This window comes from Cygnus atratus, chromosome 10 (genome assembly GCF_013377495.2).
Source record: "Cygnus atratus isolate AKBS03 ecotype Queensland, Australia chromosome 10, CAtr_DNAZoo_HiC_assembly, whole genome shotgun sequence".
Classification (NCBI taxonomy): Eukaryota; Metazoa; Chordata; class Aves; order Anseriformes; family Anatidae; genus Cygnus; species Cygnus atratus.
This window is the reverse complement of record NC_066371.1, coordinates 595,864-614,807: the sequence shown is the minus strand read 5'-3', so window position 1 is coordinate 614,807 and position 18,944 is coordinate 595,864. Positions and strand designations below refer to the sequence as shown.

General features: G+C 42.5%; 1 protein-coding gene across 2 annotated transcripts; it reads left to right on the top strand.

The window, feature by feature from the left end:
* Positions 1-813: 813 nt before the first annotated feature.
* Positions 814-17,348, top strand: IRAK2 (interleukin 1 receptor associated kinase 2). 2 transcript variants are annotated; one of them, XR_004778659.2, is made up of 14 exons: positions 822-1,032; positions 1,805-1,984; positions 7,672-7,842; positions 8,556-8,662; positions 10,123-10,317; positions 10,735-10,799; positions 11,241-11,355; positions 12,091-12,200; positions 12,572-12,767; positions 13,285-13,347; positions 13,810-14,010; positions 14,178-14,694; positions 15,067-15,255; positions 16,047-17,347. XR_004778659.2 is itself a non-coding variant. In XM_035546673.2 (13 exons), the coding sequence occupies exons 1-13, from the start codon at positions 876-878 to the stop codon at positions 15,183-15,185; spliced, it is 2,196 nt and encodes a 731-aa protein (XP_035402566.1). In that variant the 5' UTR covers positions 814-875; the 3' UTR covers positions 15,186-17,348. The 2 variants fall into 2 exon arrangements, 1 of the variants encoding a protein (XP_035402566.1); XM_035546673.2 differs by having other exon boundaries at positions 814-1,032; positions 15,067-17,348.
* The last annotated feature ends 1,596 nt before the right edge of the window (positions 17,349-18,944 follow it).

Sequence of the window (18,944 nt, the reverse complement as noted above, 5' to 3'; positions counted from 1 at the left end):
TAAACACAGTTAAATGAGTTTTAAACAAAAGCACACAAATTTTATACCTTTTTTTTAAACCCTCATTTTCCAACGTGACAACCCAAAAGATTTCGGTTTTTTTTTCCTTTTTCCCCTCAGTACCCAGGGAAAGAAGCACCATTCCTGTCACTTCCTGCTTCTGTCCGGCTCTCTGCAACACGGATTTCTCCGCCTCACGTCTCACATCTGCGCAGAGACGTTCTGCTCGGCTGGGGGAATCCAGGTGTGGGAGGGAGAGGGGCAGGCGACGGCTGAGCTAACACATCTGACTCTTAGTGTTGAAATACTGTTGCCGAAACAGCTAAGTAACAAAATATTATCTTCGCGTTGTGGTATTTTAAACAACAACACTCTCCGGATTTGTTTTTGTCTTTCGACATTGTATCTACCTTCGTGTCACATTTTCCTTGCCACGCTGCGGGTAGGAGATTCCTAACTTTAGCGGCGCTCGGGGTGGCGATGTCTGAGGCACGGGGCGCAGCAAGCCCCGGCCCCGAGGCCTGTCACACCGCCCGGCCCCGGGGCGGGAGGCAGCCGCGGGCCGGGAGCCCCCGGCGGCGCGCACCGGCCAAGGGAGCCCTTGTAACCCAGCGGAAGGGTGCTGCAGCCGCTGAAGTGAAAGCAGGTAAAGATAAATAAAATAAAAACGGGAAAATAAATACAAATTAATAATAAACAAATAGACAGGAGCGCCGAAAGGCCGCCCCCGGCCCGCTCGCCCCGTGAGGCGGCCGCGGCCCCGCCCCGGCTCCTCCCGGCACGTCAGCGGCGGGGGCGGGCGGGCGGCGGGAGGAAGCGCCCAGAAAAGCCGCCCCCGGCCGCCTCCCGCGTCCCCCCGGCCGCCGCCGCCGCCGATGGCCGAAGGCGCTGCGAGGGGCCGCCGGGAGATGGCCCCGCGGCGGGCGGCCCGGGCCCCGCCGTCGCCCTACGTGCACAGCATGCCGGCCTGGGTGCTGGAGGACTTCTGCCACAAGATGGACTGCCTGGGCGACCACGACTGGATGCGCTTCGGTGAGCGGGGCCGCCGCTCGGCTCCGGTCCCGCCCGGCCTTCCGCAGCCTGCGCCGGCCGCCCCGGGCCGCTCTAAGCCCGGCCCGGCGGCTCCCGGGGCCGCGCAGCCACCGCGGGCACCAGGGGAGCCGGGGCTCGGCCGGCCCCGGTCGCTGCGGCGGTGCCGCTGCGGGAGGGGAGGCGCCGAGGCGGCCCCGGGCCGCGTGCGGCGGGGCCGGGCCGTGCGGTGGGACCGGGCCGTGTGCCCCGGGCTCGGGCCGCGCGGGGTCGGCGCTAGCGAGGCCACCGCCGCTGCCCGGAGGAGCCGCGTTTCCCCGCGGGTGGGTCCGGCGGTACCGGGCACCCGGTGGCTCGCCCGCCGCTCGGCCCGTCTTAACGGCCGTGCTGGGTGGCAGGGCAGGGCGCGCACCCAGACCTCGCGTCTGTTCGGGGAGAACCGCGCCGGGAACCCACCCTGGGCGTGCTTTGGTCAGGGTGTTAAAGCGAAGGGAGACTGAGGGGGCGACAGGCTGAAAAGTGTGACGAGGTTGTCTTTTTGGGTCTCCCATATATCTTTTTTTTTTTCTTCCTGTAACACTCAAATGAATAAAAATAGCGTCTTGCTTCCAGGAAATGAATTTTCCTCAGGTCCGCATAGGTAACTGATGGTCATCCTTTTAAAAGTGCGTAAATGGAAAAAAAAAACAACGCGTGTGTGTATCACACCTTGCCTTTCTGTTTGCACTTGCTTGTTTTCTCCACCTTTTTAAACAAATACATTATCTCCTGCTAGCTTCCTACGTGATAACTGATCAGACAGAGCTACGGAAGATCAAGTGCATGGAGAAGACGGGGATCAGCATAACCAGAGAGCTCATGTGGTGGTGGGGAGTGAGGCTGGCGACCGTACAGCAGCTCCTGGACCTCCTGCAAGGACTGCAGCTCTACCGGGCGGCACAGGTCATCCTGGACTGTGAGTAGGGCCCCGCGGGCACTCCGTGCTTTGTGCCACAGCACCCAGCCCCAGCCCAGTAACAACCTCTTGCTAGCTGAAGAAGCTTTTGCGGGAAACTTCATATCCAAATTCTAATATTTCTGTACTGATTCTTAATTTCTACTCTTGCAAATAAAACTTGTAGTGGGCGAGCAAGAGGCGACACAGAGGAGGAATCACTGGTTCCTCTAGTTCATCTTCCCACCTTTGTAATGTCCCTCTTGGACGCTTCAAGAGCTGCCAGAGGGAGACTGGCTATGCCCTGAATGAAGGGCAGCTCTTTAATGCATCAGACAGGGTTTTACAACAGAGCTTAATTATGAATGCGTTAATTTTTCATACGTTCTTGTTTCCCAGTGAAATTTTGTTATTATACGCTGTCAACAAAGTCAGGGTAGAAAAACATATCGTCAGTCTGCTTTCCTGCACCATGAGAAGAAAAGTTACAAAAAGGCTTATCAATTACCTAATTTGCTATTCTTTTTACTTTTCACCAGTTTGCTGTATTTCAGACTTATCTTTCCTGAAGTAGGATGATCAGAGTTTGAACACAGCACGCCTATTTAGGGTAAACCATTGCCTTGTAGAAATCAAGGCACCTTTAAATGTAATTTCCCTTTCCGTTTTTCTCCATTGAAAGTTATGTTGAAATTGCAGCTATCCACCTGCATAAACCAAATTGTACCGTAATACGGTTCTGTCACGAAGTCTGTTAAACCCTGGCTAACATACTCAGCCTTCCTGTCCCGAGCTGCCCCCACAAGCTGAGGGCGGACCGCGCTCCCCTCTTCATACACGTTCCTACTCCAAATCCACCTTCTTGGGAATCAGATGTTTGTGTGAGTTTTGCCAGATCTCCAGAGAGAATTATTAGGAAGAAAAATGAGATTTTTGTTAGGTGGCCAAAAATGCTTAGAGAAATGCCGTGGGAAAAGGATGAAGCTTGTGAGTGCGTACACTTGAACGAGACAGAAAACGTGCCGGAGCACCGCCTGCTTTTCGCGTTCTGTGACAGGGAGGCCACCAGCTCCATGGCTGCTGGGGTTGCATCACGAGCTGCTGTTGCGAAACAGCAGCCTGCCTCCCCAGGGCAGGGCCACCGACAGTCAGCGGCACAGCTGGCACTTGCTGCGCAGCAGCTAGAGGCATTTCTCATGGAAATTCCGGTAATGCGTCGTGGTTTTCTTGCCTCAGCATTTCTTTATATAGCATTGCTGTTTTTCTGTAGGTTTCTGGCATTAGCGTGACTGTTAACCCTCGTTTTGGGACAGCAAAAAATATCTTTAACAAGGGTATTCTAAATTTCTGTTTCTTGAAGATGAATGTTAAATACTACAGCACGAATGGACTTCAAGTAAATTCTGTTTCTATAAATCAAAAACTACCACAGGGCGATGCTCAGTTATTATAGCTGATTTTGGTGTCACGCCTATGTCAGCCTTTTGATTCAGCAGACCCACTTCTGACTGAATTCAGTCACATCATTCAGCTTAGGAGATGGGAACAATTCCTCCTTGCTCTTCTGCAGAGCAACCCAGAGCTACAGGAAAGTGAATTTCCATCTGCTTTAATTAGTATGTCAGTAATCCAATTGCTAATTTAGTCACAGTGACTGTGACTTTGAGGGTCCAGTCTGAATGCACAAGACTGAAAGCATATTTTTCATCTATTTTTTATTTTTATTTATTTACACCGAATAAATTTGATCTAGATATTACCAAACCAGTAAGCCTGGCTCCCCCCAAATGGTATTTTTGTGGATTCTTTGGAGTAGCCAGTGACCTCCGTGATGTGGTAACTTTTTTTGCTCTGTGCCTGTCGAGTATTTCATGCAGTCGGTTCCTAGTCTAGAAAGAGAGTTTCCGGGGGCTCTTACATAACGCGGTACAACCAGCCACACCTTAAACGCTCATCAGTTACAGCCCAAAGCTTCTTGCCCTGCCAGAGTGCGGTCTGGGGCTCACCTTTGTTTACAGCTGGCTTATTTCAGTGTATTGCTCAGCAGAGTCCATTGACACTTCTGTAATCCCACTTTGTGTGTCGTGGCTAAATAAAATAGTCTGCATTCACCTCCAGAGAAACATAAAAATGGAAACTTAAAAACTGCTGACTGTTTTATCACTAGGTAATAACAGTAACTACTCTCAAGATAGAAACTATGTCGTGGAAAGTCTGCTTTTTGTTCAGTTAGATATGACGCTACACTTTCCCATGTGGGTTAATTTTGCCCTTTCGTGGGGAAAAACAAAAAACAAGATTCTGTTTTTACCCAAGGTGTAGTGGATTTTCTCTTCTTTTACAGGCCTTTAAAATAAGACCCCATGAGCAGGTTTCAGACTGAGATTAGTTCAGCACATTGCCCACTGTTTGCACAAGAACCAAGTAAGGCTTTTCTCTCTAGTTATGTAAAGTGCAAAGAATCAGGCTTCCAAGCCAAGAGCAGCTTCCAGTAACACCACTTTTAAAGATACGGATACAGTGCAAACAGAGGCAATCGTTGTAACTGCAGAGAAACATTTATCATCCTTCTGTTTGTCTGACTGGCTTTTCTTTTAAGTGGTATGTAAATACCACAGTGGCTTGCACAATATGCACCTGACTTCAGCACCTGGTAGAGGAAGGGCTTATCTGCTTTCTCTTGTGCTGCTGTGATTTACTTCTAATTTGTCTGTTCCACCTCCCCACCCCCCGCTTTAAGCTTTCTTAAAAACATTTCTGAGACTTTTTAGGCTTCACTTGACAGAGGCAGCAAAAACTGAGGGGTTTTCCCCCTGTTAAAAGTAAAACCCAATCAACTTCCTCCAGGTTGGAGGGGTACATGTTGTGACTTCTACAGGAAAGCTTGCTCTCTAAAAACTGTAGTTTTCTGATGGAAATAAACAGGGGTCTTTATAATTGTCTCTGCGGGCTAGCTAGGACCGCAGGAAAGCAAATATTATGAAGTTATGGTAGGAAATGGACATTTCCAATCTAGCTCATGAAGACACTGCACTGATAAAACAGGTATCTGACATCTCTTTGTTTTTCTGATTCCTTCTGTGACAATGGATGAACTACAAAATTGGACTGTTCCAGCCAGGACATTGCAAGGAGCTAGAAGGGGCTTTGGTTTGATTCTGAATTCCGTAGGGCAATATGAAGGTTACATAAAGAAGCTTTGAGAAAGCGGAAGAGACGAATCTTTTGGACTGATCCATTTTTAGTTATGTTTCTGGATGATCAAGATTCACTTTTGCCCCAAATCAATTCAACTGCAATGCATTACAAAACTACAATGAAATTAACTTTTTTTTTTTTTAACTACTTAGTGTTCTCTTATGTTGAGGTCCATCGCAAAACTTCATATTAATTTAAGTGGCAGAAAGCCTGGATAATTTGGTTGTTCTACCATGTGGAAGTAGCTAGTGTTTTCTGGTTTTAACCCAATACGGACATTCCCCTGCACTGAGTCAAACAGAAGCTCTTTGTACCGGCGTCTTTTCAGGTCCAGCCAAATCTTTTAAGTCTTTACCCTTGACTTCTGCTTTTATATCTGTATCTGAATATTCTTACTCAGGTGGTGCCTCTCAAGCAGCAGTGATGAAGTACTCATTGCTTGTTCTTTTGGCCACTTCAGGAAACTAATTGGTCCCAACACCAGCAGTTCTTATGTCACCATAACTATTCAGTCTGACTTACAAGAATCAGACACACCACCCAGATAGATGTTTTGCTGGCAGATTATTAGCAGAAGAGTTCTTCCTCCCTTCGACAATTTCTTGCACCACTCTAGTCCCACTTCTGGATGTCCATAATAATTTTTTCCTGTCTTAGTTCTTTAGTTTCAGTGGTGACCTGTTTGTCTGTTGTAAAGGAAGTTGCAAAATTCATGAAAAACCCTGAAAAATAGGTTCAAAGAGGGAGGTGATTTTAATTTGAGAGACTTCTAGGTGAAAATACTGGGGGGAAAAAGTGATTTCAGAATACGGGGACTGTCAGTTTGAACTAAAGGCCTGCAGACTGGTTGATACTTAGTAATTCCCAAAACCCCAAGAGTTTGCGATCTCATAGCTTTCCGGCACAGGAACAGAGAACCATTACTGACTTCTCTCGAGTGTCAGTTTGGCTACCTCCTTTCATTCAAACCTCTGTTCATAGGTGACGTTGAAGAGCAACGATGCAAACTCCAGACAGAAGTCAAAGGAAAAAGCATACCTGACAAAAACATGCCCACTACTACCATAATTGCTCTTCATATACCACTACTGCTCAAACTTCAGGACACTGCAGCTGTCACGCCTCACCTTTTCCTAAACTTCGGGTCTACTGAAACTTGTTTATGAGAAGCGCAAATAGTAAATGAAACATACTGCTTCCTTCCTTCTTGTTTCGGATAGTCCTAATGCTTTGTTTGTACATTTAAAAAAAAAAAAAGAACAAAAAGCTATTGCTTGATTTCAAATGCAAACAAAGCTTGCGGCTTTTGCTTCCCATATATACTATGCTTAAGATAAAATGCTGATAGAACAGCATGATAAAAAAAAAAACTTGTATTAATACTTTGTGCTTATTCTCTTTCTTATCAAGAGAAAAGATTAACTTTTATTTTTAAGTAAATGATAAATATATTGCTGATAAAAGATTCCAGATAGAAACTAGAGTTTAGAATTATAACCAGGAAAATGTGGTCATTAGGCAGTAGAAAGTTCTTGTATCATCTCTAGTGCACACTCAACGTTCCCAAACTCCTTTTCCACCTCAGTTTTAAATGTCTTCCCGGGTGGGAATTCAGATGCTTCTTCGGGAGATTTTGACAGCTTTGTATATCAGAGCATCTTGAATTTTTTTTACTTTTATTTTGTTCTTGTTCTAACTGTAGCCTAATTTAATTTTAATAATTCTGTCTTAGATGTGCATCTTCATGTACGCTTCAAGTACCTGTAAGATGGAAGCATCTTTGTATTTCTCTTAATGAGACTTCAAGGTTGCCTTTTTAGGCCTGATTCTGAGATTTGGCCAACCTGTGTACAGTGTAGGATCTTCTAGATCTGTAGTGAGTCAATAATCTGGCCATTAATTTTTCCTTATGTATCAACTAGTTTTGACCTTTGACCATGTTTATGTTTTCCCTGAATTGTATACAGTTTGTTATTTTTCTGTTCATAAGTGAAAAACTGATTCCTTACTGAAATAAATTCTGTATACGTGTTTTCTAAGAATGAGCTTGTTCATGACATTAAAACCACACAATTGAAAGTAGTCCCGAAGTGTTTAACTGACTAAAACCAATGCAATTCTGTCAAACTCTCAGTACCATGACAGTTAGCAAAGAACTAGATGTCGTCTTTAGGCTGTGAGATAGGTGTGGTCTGAGATCACTGGCTGAAGGATGTTACGTGGAAAATGACGAAATAAATATGCTCTTGGTAATTCCTTATTCTAAGAGACTATTTTGCATAGTCCTCGCTGATGTATATTTCAAGTTATCACTTGCTGTTAATTTTTAGTAGGAGTAGTTAATGTGACGAATATGGTCTGAATTGAAATGCCAATACTATTGAAGCAATTTAACAATAAATGCAAGGTTTATAATGTTAATTTGAATTTATAAACCATTCTCCTAACTGATTAGAGACAGACTTTATTCTCTCTGCTACTCTTCACCTTTCCTTTGTTCTCCTTTGCAGGGATATCACCCTCTAGTATTACCAACTCTGAAAAAGAAGAGCTGGTAGAGCCACCTAAACAGGAGAACATATCTTTAACTCCTACAGAGAACAAAAATAAAGAGAGAGAAAATGAGATAAGCTTGTTGCCATCACCAGACTCTTCACAGCTGGGAATATCTCCAGCATGTAGTAAGTGAAATAATAGATTCTGATTTGCTTTGACACTGGAATGATCGTATACACAAGACAAGACTGCTTTCCTTTCGCTTTCAGTACAGTATGAATGAATATATTGTTGTTCAAAGTGGTCACACTTCTGAATATTTGCCTTTTGCCTACTGCTGCTGTCTCCTGAGCTGTTTATTCCTAACTTTAGCACATGGCCTCCTGTTCTTCCTTCCTATAGCTCTCCTGGCTTTGAGAGATGCTGGCTATATCTATTCTGTGGGATCTCAAGAGCACATTTCCCAGGCGCAGTCTCGTCCCATCCTGGCTCCATGCTAAGACTAGATCTATGCGTACGCTTCGTGCCCTGTGTCCCTCTGTCAATGCAAAACGAATCTGGGCCAGAAGAGAGCCCTGCACGCGTCAACAGGCCGCTCTGTCTGGGATCGGGAGCAGAACCACGCGATGTACTGACAAGAGCATCTGCCCGGCAGTGTAGACGTCGGCTCTGGAAGCTCCACATCCTGAGCCAGGACTGGAGAGATCTTCATGGTCATCTCACAAAGAGGAACCAGGAAAATAGTTCCATATCTTCACACGGGATTTCACGTTTTGACAGCTTGTCATAGATTATACCTGGTTACGAAACGCAACAAAATATCCCACACCCTCATAATTAGTCACAGGCTGCGGTATTACAAAAATGAGTATTTTCAATGCTGGTGATTCAATTTCAGGTGCTGTTTCTGAAGGAGCCTTGTATTCACTTCCTTCTCCACCACCTCCCCCAAGAGACCTTTTGAGATCCTTACAGTCAAATCCTCCTGTCTCATCGAGTGTGAAGGTAAATCCCTTCAGTACACATTGCTTATAATTATGCCATTTCTCTTTATGACATTGTTTTTTTCAAGTAAAAGTTTATTCCTCAACTTGTATAAAATACGGATCTACTGAATAAGTGGGTCCTTATTACAATATGTTTAGACTGAATATAATACTAATGCTTCAGTTGAATTACTTATTGTTTACCTCACTTTTTATTTTTATTTTTTGCCAGTGAGGGATTAAAATTAAGAGTACTGCATAGCTGAGCATGGATAATGTGCCCACAAATAGCAATTCTGCAGGAATTTCCCGTATAGATTTTGTGGCAGACGTAACATCTCTGGTGTGATCATAGGACAGTGCAGCATAAACAACTGACTAGTCAGAATGCCATACATTTAGTTTAAGTTTATGCTTAAAATGTGGTTTCTGCTCAAAACTGGGCTAGTGTCAAATTTAGGTCAGGTTGTCCAGAGCCTTGTCTAGCTGAAAAATGAAAATCTCTAAGGATGGAGATTCTACTGTTTCTCTGAGGTCCTGTTCCAGAGCTCAGCCATCTCATTGTGAACTGTTTTTCTCGTGTTCCTGGTGATTTCAGCATACAGCCTCCTGTTCTTTCTCCCTGTAGTTCTCATCTTCGAGGCAGTCTAGCTAGATCTGTCCTGGGAGCTCTGAGTGTTTCCCAGATCCATGTGCATACTTTGGCCCCGTCCTGGCTCTGCGTTGGCTTCTTTTTTTTTTTGTCATTTTGACTTTTTTTTAAAAAAAAAAAAAAAAAAAAGATTCTGCTTTAAGACTTCTAACTCTTCCAAAATAACATGGTTTAAGAGTGAGTACCTGACAGGAGCAAATTGCTACAAAGAATGCACTAGTTTCAGAGTTCCTTGAGAAGGCAGTTCATGCCTTGTTTTCTGAAGTCTGGAGACATTAAGTCTGTGAAAGCTGTATGATGATATGTAGGCTATAGTGGAGTTCTCCTAATAAATGGCGTTAGGACTGATCATACTGGAAGCAACTGACCATTTTGCAGCTGATGCCAGATGCTTCAGATATAGTTGTGAACTTCCTACCAGAACAAAATGCACTACAGCGTGAGGGACCCTCCTTTCTGATCCAGTCATTTCTTAATATATGCCCCAGCCCTGAAGATTAATGTTTTCTGCAGCTTAAGCTAATGTCATTTCAGATAAACACATGGACTTTTAAACAAAGCTAAATATGTTTTTTTGGGAAAGGTGGGAATGCAAACCGGTAACTGTTCTCAGGTCTCTTCTACTGTGCAAAATATTTCGATCAGCAAAAATCAACACAGATATTACAAAGGGAAACTATTGAGGGGTTGCACAGTACCTTTCACGATTTCTTTCAACAATCGCAATGCTCACTTAGCCCATGGAGAAGAAAATACGATGCCTGAACGAGAAGGAGAAAGCACACAAATTTTCATGAGATGAACTTGTTTCTTCTCCAAATGTGTAGCCCTGCAGCTCTTCAAGTCCTCAGCAGGAGACGATGACTGGTCTCCCCAGCGGGAGTCTTTTGTGGACCCAGAGGGAAGTTACTAATGCCACAAACGGTTTCAGTGACAAGAGTAGAATTTGTGAAGGTACTTTTGCAGATGTCTACAAAGGTCAGAGGCACAACATGGTATGTGTCATCAAAAGATTGAAAGAGGCAAGTACTCCACTTTTTTTTTTTCCTTTGAAGGAGATATTTTATGAGAAATTCTTGAACATTAGCAGTTGTCTTAACATTCTATGGTCAGGGAACAAGAACTGCTATACAAGGGGAGAAGTAAAAGAGAAATAATGTAAGTAAACCTAGATGCAACAAGCACGTACAAGAGAGATTTTACTCACGTGGGTAGATCTATTCACTTCATCTGCAGTAGCTACCTTCATCAATAATTAGATTAAAGGTGTCTTCACATCAGTTTTTTTTTCTAATTTTCAATTGTCTGTGACACAAAATTGTCATCGGTGTCCTGCCTGTTTTCTAAAGTAGTTTGTCATGTAGAGATTAAAAGGCCTGTATAAATGCAGCACCTGAATAATTACCATCACGATTCTATTGCATGTTTTCATTTTTCAGATGGAATGCACAAGCCCAAATTCCACCCAAAGATTTTTTCATACAGAAGTACAGATTTGCTTTCGGTGAGTGGTTGGCTTTCAAAGGCAGTCTGTGCATGTGGTGTGTTGCTGGTGTGTCTGGCCTGACTTCATGTGTGTATCTCCCAGGCGCTGGCCTGTACTGGGGACAGTGGAGTTATGCACTGCCTTTGTGGGAGCCCTGGGGAAACAGCACGCCTGCCAGTGATGCTGCAATTCCCTGTTGAGTAAGCAGCCCCTTGCCAGTCCTTAAGACTGTGAGGGATGGTGCCTCCTGGTGCCCTCTGGTTGCTCAGAACAGAGCTGTGCTATCATCCTCTCCCCTGCTGCTAGGTTAGCCTTCTGCAGGCCCACTCAGGGCCATTCTGTGCTCCCAGCAGCAAGACAAAATGTAATTTACAATGGCCTTGAATTTAGGAATTTATTGCAGCTGAAGAATGTATTTTTTGTTGTTGTTTGCAAATCGTTGTTGATCTGTGCCTGCAGGTGTTGTCATGTCAACATTTTGCAGCTGCTGGGTTTCTCAGTAGAATCCGGTTTGCACTGTCTGATATATCCATACCTGCCTAATGGATCACTACAAAACCAACTTCAGTGTCAAGTAAGCAAATAACATAGGTCTGTTACCTATCTGTTGTTACAAGTCCTGTCCTGTTACTGTATGAAAAGCAATTAAATCTCTTTCACTTCTAAGAACCATCCAAAACATACCCAGATAAGTTGCCTGTAAGTATGAAAAGGCTCTTTTTTAGTTTTTCTACAGCATAGCAGATCAGGTCAACAGAAAGTTTCTGCTTTGCAGCCTTCAGATTTTTGAAATAATACCTAATCTGCAAAGTGTGCCTATCCACACTGTAATATTAGTATCTTCCCGGAGAATCCACTGTCATTTTCACTGACATAATGTTCTACGATGTTTTACAAGGCCTTAAGAGAGAACAGTTCGAGATGTTCATACCCATTGAAAGAGTATTTGCAGAGGAGGTCATAAGACACAGAAACATCAGAAAAACAATCCACCAAAACCAGTACTATGCCTCCATAATGAACAGTACTTGATGTATTTTGAAGAAGCATGATTTTTGCTGTGTCTTTATCTCAGCGTGTCACGTGGCAGACAAAATGTGCAGCACAGCGTGTAAGAGTAGGTTCCTTCCTGGGCTTAGAATCATCAGTTTCTGCCTTGGATGAAACTTTTAATGTAGGCCAGCAGCAGATCTGCTTATGATTGCAGTGGGACTAAAACAGTCTTTGGCTTGCAAAACTTCTACTGCCTTGTAGGTTTTTCATTCTAAAAAAAAATAAAAATACCATTTTTTTCCTTACTTCTTTGCAGGATGATTCTTCTCCCCTGACCTGGGAGATGCGAATTAGCATTTCCAGAGGACTCCTCCGAGCTGTAGAGTATTTACACAATTTTGGAATTCTTCACGGCAATATCAAAAGGTGGGGGGTTGGCCTATCAGCGCATCCTTGTTCACCAGGATTTCTTTGACAATAGTGGCTGAAAGCTTATGTAATTTCGAAATCCGTTTGCAATGCTCCCTCTTGTTCTGCAGGGTGTTTAATCTGTTCGTGTTTAATTTGTCTCTTATCTAAATGCTGGAAGTCTATTCTTTTGAAATAATTTTGAGTGTTTTTTCTTCTCTTCTCCCTTTCTGCAGTCTTTATCCTTTCATTGTTACACAGCAGGCCAAATGCTGGGAATTTTCCCCCTCAGGGCTTGCCTTAAATTTAAAAGTGTAAAATTGTAATTTTTGACATCAAGTTAAAGCAATTACTTGACCAGTATGGTTATTTGTCTGTCTTAATCACAGCTCAAATATCTTGTTGGATGAAAACTATACACCAAAGCTTGGACATTCAGGTCTGCGATTGTATTCTGCTGATAAAAAATCAGAGTGTACTATGATGAAAACCAAAGTCCTACAAGCTTCTCTTACTTATCTGCCAGAAGATTTTATCAGGCATGGGCAGTTAACAGAAAAAGTTGACACATTTGCCTGCGGTGTGGTATGTTGCCTTTCTTCATGTTCTGTTGTGGTTTTTTGATGTTTATAGACAGGAAAACAGATGTATGAGCATGCTCCCCATATAGTTGTTTTTTCCTGCAATTTCCTATCATCATTGCTAACTATGATGTGTTGAAATTGTTTTTAATTATGTTCACATTCCAAATATACTTGATTATGCAGCAAAGTGAGGTGAATCTTTTGAACAACAAAATTGTTACAGGTTGCAAAAAAAAAAAAAATACTGCTTATAGTTTAAAAAAAAAAATAAAGATTTTAGTTAAATTCTCGGAAGTCTTACAGATTTGCCACATCAACTACTACAAACTGTTGGCTTTAGAGGTAGATCTAAACTGTCATAAAGATTGCCCAAATCTGGTAATTATTAAGCCGTGTGAAGTGAAACCAGTAACTTCCAAGTGCTCTGGCAGTTCAATATTCCTGTATTTAGAGAACTCACTTGTAAAAACAGAATTTATTCTGAACAAATTGTTTTGTCTGTCAAATATATTTTCTAGGTCTTAGCAGAAATACTGACAGGGATTAAGGCACTGGATGAAGGAAGACATCCTATTTATCTGGTAAGGATAAGGAGACACTCTTTCTGGTTTACCATCTCGTTACATGAGGGGAAAACAGTCGTATTCTTACTTATCATTTGCAAACAGTTTAGTAATGTTCAAACAGGTTCAGAAAACAAAGGATCTTAGGTTTCTGATTTCTTTAACAAATATTTGAAAAAGTTGTCCAAAAATGCTGCTATATACAGTGTTGATTATTTTTCATTCCTCTAGATTGGCATAAGCATAGAGCAGCTGGGTCTGTTTTAGTGAATTTGACATCAGACGCGTGCAAAGAAAAGCATTGGCCTTTTCTCTCCCATGAAAACAAATATTCCTGTCACTTGCTTAAATGGAGACTAATAAAGTTTTTAGATCTGTAAACCGGCCATTAAGAAATAATAACAAACAAGTGGGAAGACTCATATTCCCAGTGATGCAGATATGTAATGTATCAGTAATGTATCTCTTTCCTTTGAACAGAAAGATATGATTGCAGATGAAATTAAAACAGCAAAAGAAACCTCATACCCAAAAGTCAAGAATTTTGAACAGCTAGCTGCCAAGGAAATATGCTGTAAATATCTAGACAGGAAAGCAGGACACTTGCTGGAAGAGGTTGCTATTGATTTTGCCTCAGCCATCTGCCTTTGTCTGAGAAAGAAGAATTCCAACATAGCAGAGGTAATTATGTTTAAAACATGACAAAGAGATTAATCTTCTTGACAGAAAGGTCTAAGGCTACAACATTCATGCCCAAGCTATTTTTGAGATCCTTATTCAGATAAGAATCTGTGTAAGCAGGGGTACAGGGATTATTCTCCATTCACAGACTTTGTTGTTAAAAACAGGTGGTTGAAATTATGGAAATGGCCGAAAATAAATTAAGTGAGCATTACATCTGTGGAGGCAGCACTTCTGGATTTTCCATGAACACTCCAGAAGAAACTGATGATGAGACTACTAATCTCAGCACGGATGCGCCTTCTGCAGGGCAGAATAAAGAGGACAGTGCACAGCCAACGATCCTGACAAGTGCCAGTCAGTGCACGCCTTCAATAGGAGCTGTGTCACTTGACATTTACTGTGGACCGATGTCAAGGATCCCTTGTGAATCAGATGAATCAACGAATTTTATGTGGAATCCTAAAGACAAATCTACAGATGAGCTGTCTAACAAGAGCTGTAACAATTCAGAAAATATCGCAACCTCTGATTCCAGGATAAAGGAGAAAAAAACTGCAAATGGACTCCGGGAAAGAAACGTGGCATGCATCAGAAGTGATGACAACTTAGAAATAGCTTCTACTGCACAGAGCACCTTTCAACAAAAAAATGCAGACCTTGACTCTTCATGTTCTTCACAAGGTAAATCTAGCTAAATCCGAAGGGTGGGTGCGGAACATCCAAGCGTACGATCCTCAGGATGTTTTGTAAAAACTGACTGTGCTCCTGTTGTGATAACCCAACTCTTTGTAAAAGTGCTCTGTATTATAATAGTAGGAACAACTTACTCTCTTCTCCAGAATTGCTTAGGCTCTTCTTCCCATTTATAAAAACCTTTCAGTACTACTTTTGTTATAACCAACTACTTGGTTATGATTTTACCCATAAATCTACAAAATGTTCTCTGTTTTTCTATCATTGTTCTAAGCCAGATTTTTTTTATTTAAAATTACTGTCTATTCCTTAGACATAGATGCATTATTTTCTCAATATTTGGGCTGTTTTGTATTTCAGCATTAGCCAGAGAGACATCTTGGAAAATAAAGATAAATGACCAAAAAAAGAAGCTAATGGAAAATATTTTACTGTATGAAGAAGACAAATTAAACAGTTCTGAACTTTTTGAATCTTAAACTGGATGGATTTATTAGCAGCGACCAACTCTGAAGAAGAAACAAGGACTGCCTCTTCATTAGAAAGATGGTAAAAGTATAACTTTCATGTAAGATTAAGTAGCAAGTTTGGATCAGAAACATTAGCCCTCTCCAGAGGAAACAAAAGTGAATCCACTGAGAAGAACCTGAAAACATCTTTTCTAAAGCAGATCTAAGCACAATGCTACTCTGTAAACAGAAATGCCTTTTCTTCTTGTTCGCATTATAAAAAGATACGGCAAACACAATTGCCAAAATAAGGTCCTTTTGCAGTGTATTTCAGAAAGCATCCACATATAACGTGTCTTATTAAAAAAAATTGGAGCCCCCAAATTGACAGGGCAAGTATTGATCAGCAATCAGTTCACAATACTCATTGTTATCCCACTGTATACAGGGTTACAGAAATCTTTGAAGAGATTGAAAAAGGTTTTAGTTTTCAAATGATCTACTTCATATAGTTATAGTTCCACATACTGAAAAACACTGCATTATCAGAGAAAGGAATAGTTCTCAGATGTATTCTGTATGACCCAATCTCAATTTGAATTGCACTGGAAATAGTTATAAGTAAATAATTTAAGTTGTGTTAGTCTACTCTATGGGCTGCTCTAATATATACATGTGACACCATTTGAAGTCTGAGTTTCACTGTCAGGAGCTATAAGACAGTGTTCAGTACTTCATAAGGGTATTTTTCAAAGTTATTTTATCTAAGCGTTCTTTAAAACATTATTAAGGTTTCTTATTGTTTCACAATTGTGAAATTGTGAATTGGTGACTTGTGTATTTTGGATAAGGAACAAAATTTTAATTTAAAATATCTTTATTTTGTCTTAGGTCAGTTGAAATTTGATTCATTTATTTTGGCGATGGGTAAAACAACCAGTGAAAGATGAGCTAGTAAGGGGACTTATTCATGTAGCCGCATTCACTAAGTATTCTCAGAGAAGAATCATTTTGTGTGTCTCTTGGCTTACCCAGCTACTGCAGCCTTGAGGTCAACCTCAGCGATCACTCTGAAAAGAGAAGGAAAAACAAAAAACCAATCTTGTATGCTGTCATACTTATTATCAAGTAAAAATGCACTGAAGAGAATGTCACTTTTATGACTGTGTATTTGTATTATTGCTTGCATTTTGTACTCTTTTGCAGTCTAGGAAAACGCAGGTTTATGATGAACAAAAAGAACTATCAGACCGTATAGCTCCGCGTACTGACATGCGTCACTGCTGCCTCCTCAGCATAGCCAATAAGGCCTGAGGTACAGAAATGTCTAAAAACTTGTATCAGAATTCATGGAATCTTTTTTAAAAAGAAAAAAAAAGGGGGGGGGGTTCTTATCTTTACATGAAGGTCTCTGAGTAAGGCTTCATTCTTTCTGTATTTGTACGGTACCTAGTTTGCTGGAGGTATTATTATGAGCAAGTGTTTTAACTAACAATCTGAGTATTAGAATCGTCTACACATTTATCAAGTGGATTTCTACACTAAAAATTACTAAAATATTTATATTTAAGTGCCATCAATGCTGTCTATATATTTTCTAGTGCCAGTTGTTGGCTTTTATTTATTTTGCCTTATAAAAAAACAAGAAAAGGCTGGTACTGACATGAGAAACATTGAATATATTTGGATTGGTCGATAACTGCTTAATTCTGTTTGAGGTATAATTGAGATACCTCACAAGGATGAAAATTTAATATTGTTTTCCGTGGCTATGTTTTGGGAGCTCCAGAGGTAACACCTTGGGTCTCTTCAGGGAGGAAACACACCGAGACGTGCCCCGGAGCTGAATGGGAAACCTGACTTTTCTAAAGGGAGAAAGTTAATTTTGACAAACGTGTCTAAAATACTTTAAAGGCTTTGTTCCCCTTATATCACGGAGCAAAAATACTTAACTGGATTTTGTCACTATTTTTACAGCTTTTTATTCTATGTTATTTTTAAAATACTCTGAGGTAATATATATCTTGTAGGGTTACAGAAGTATAATGTAACATATGTAATATACTGCGTAGTCTTACAGTAATGATGCTCTGTTACACAACTGCTGGCTATTCAATATGATGTACGTTTTAGCCTCAACTTGGCAAGTTTATACTCCCAATAATATTTTGGAGAATTAAAAAAAAAAAAAAAAAAAAGCCCCGTCTCTACATGCTGCTTTTTTTTGTGATTTATAGCACAGACAAATGCGCTAGTCCAGCCTCCTGAAGTAACGTGTGTTCATGGGGAAGCGCTTCAACATCCTTGTTCGCACTTAATCATGAGCTCGCGCTTAATTGACGAGTCGCGTGCCTGGCGCTAATTAGTACGCGATTGCTGCCTCGTGTCTAAGCAGTTGGTGACGGCCCCAGGGCGCTTCCCGCCCGGCCCGGCCCGGCCAACCGGTGCCAGGAGCCACCGCGGGCCAGCCAATCGGCGCCGGGGCCCCGCCGCAGGTCCCGCCCCCGGGCTGTCTCCTGAGGGGCGGTGGCCGGCAGGTGGCCGGCAGGTGCCCGGCGCTGCTGCGGGGGCGGCCTGCGGGGCGCGGAGCGGGGCTGGCGGTCCTCCTCCGGGCCGCCTGAGGGGAGCCCGGTGCCCGCAGGAATGGAAGCGGAATCGGGCAACGCCCTGCTCGCGTCCGCCGGGAGTGGTTACACCCGAAGGAAGAGGCGTGCTCGGGTCTGGCAGGTGGCTCTGGCGCCCTCCTGTCGGCAGCGACCCTTGCCAACGCCAAACTTAGTCTTAACTGAAGCTTTTCCTAAACCTTATCACTTAATAACTACCTGTGTCTGAAAGCACAAAGCTTTAGTCATAGTCTTATAAAAACACACAATAAAATTATGTGGTGTCACTGCTCATCATCAGTCAGGCCTGCAAAGCTCATGTCAACAGCAATATTTCCAGCCTTGAGTGCAGTCACCGAAAACAAGCCCGGAAAGGCTCAGTGGGTCTGCGGAGCTGGTGGGGGCCTGGGCCACAAGTCGTGAGGAGCGGCTGAGGGAGCTGGGGTTGTTCAGCCTGGAGAAGAGCAGGCTTAGGGCAGACCTTATTGTACTTTACAATTGCCTTAAAGGAGGTTGTAGCGAGGTGGGGATTGGGCTCTTTTCCCAAGCACCAAGTGATAAGATGAAGGGAAATGGCCTCAAGTTGAACCAGGGGAAGTTTAGGTTGGATATTAGGGGAAATTTCTTCACTGAAACGGTTGCAAGGTGTTGGAAGAGGCTGCCCAGGGAAGTGGCTGAGTCACCGTCCCTGGAGGTCTTCAAAAAATGTGCAGATGTAGAGCTTAGTGACATGCTTTAGTGGCAGACTTCAGAACTAGGTTAAAGGTTGGACCTGATGATTTTAGAGGGCTTTTCCAACCTGAATGATTCTATGATTCTATGATAAATGCAAGTGGAAATTCATCTTTCAGGTTTTACTCATCATTTCCTTTTTCTCTGGTTAATGACTCTTGGGAGGGCAATCTAACGTCATCTGTGACTTTTGGTGCTGTTCCCATCACCCCGATTTTAGTTATGAAGTAATACCTCTCCATGGAAGTCTTTCAAATCTTCACTCACTGTTCTTGCAACAAACTGCAGTGAAGAACATAATGGATTGGGAAAGGACTTCTCTTTACATAGGAAGCTGGCATAAAAATCCTTTGTTGCAACAGAATCACTTTCTTTTCTTTTGCTTTGCTTACTGTATTTGTCTGCTTCCTGTAGACCATCAGGCTTTTGAAAAGGCAAATTTTTATGTGAAGTG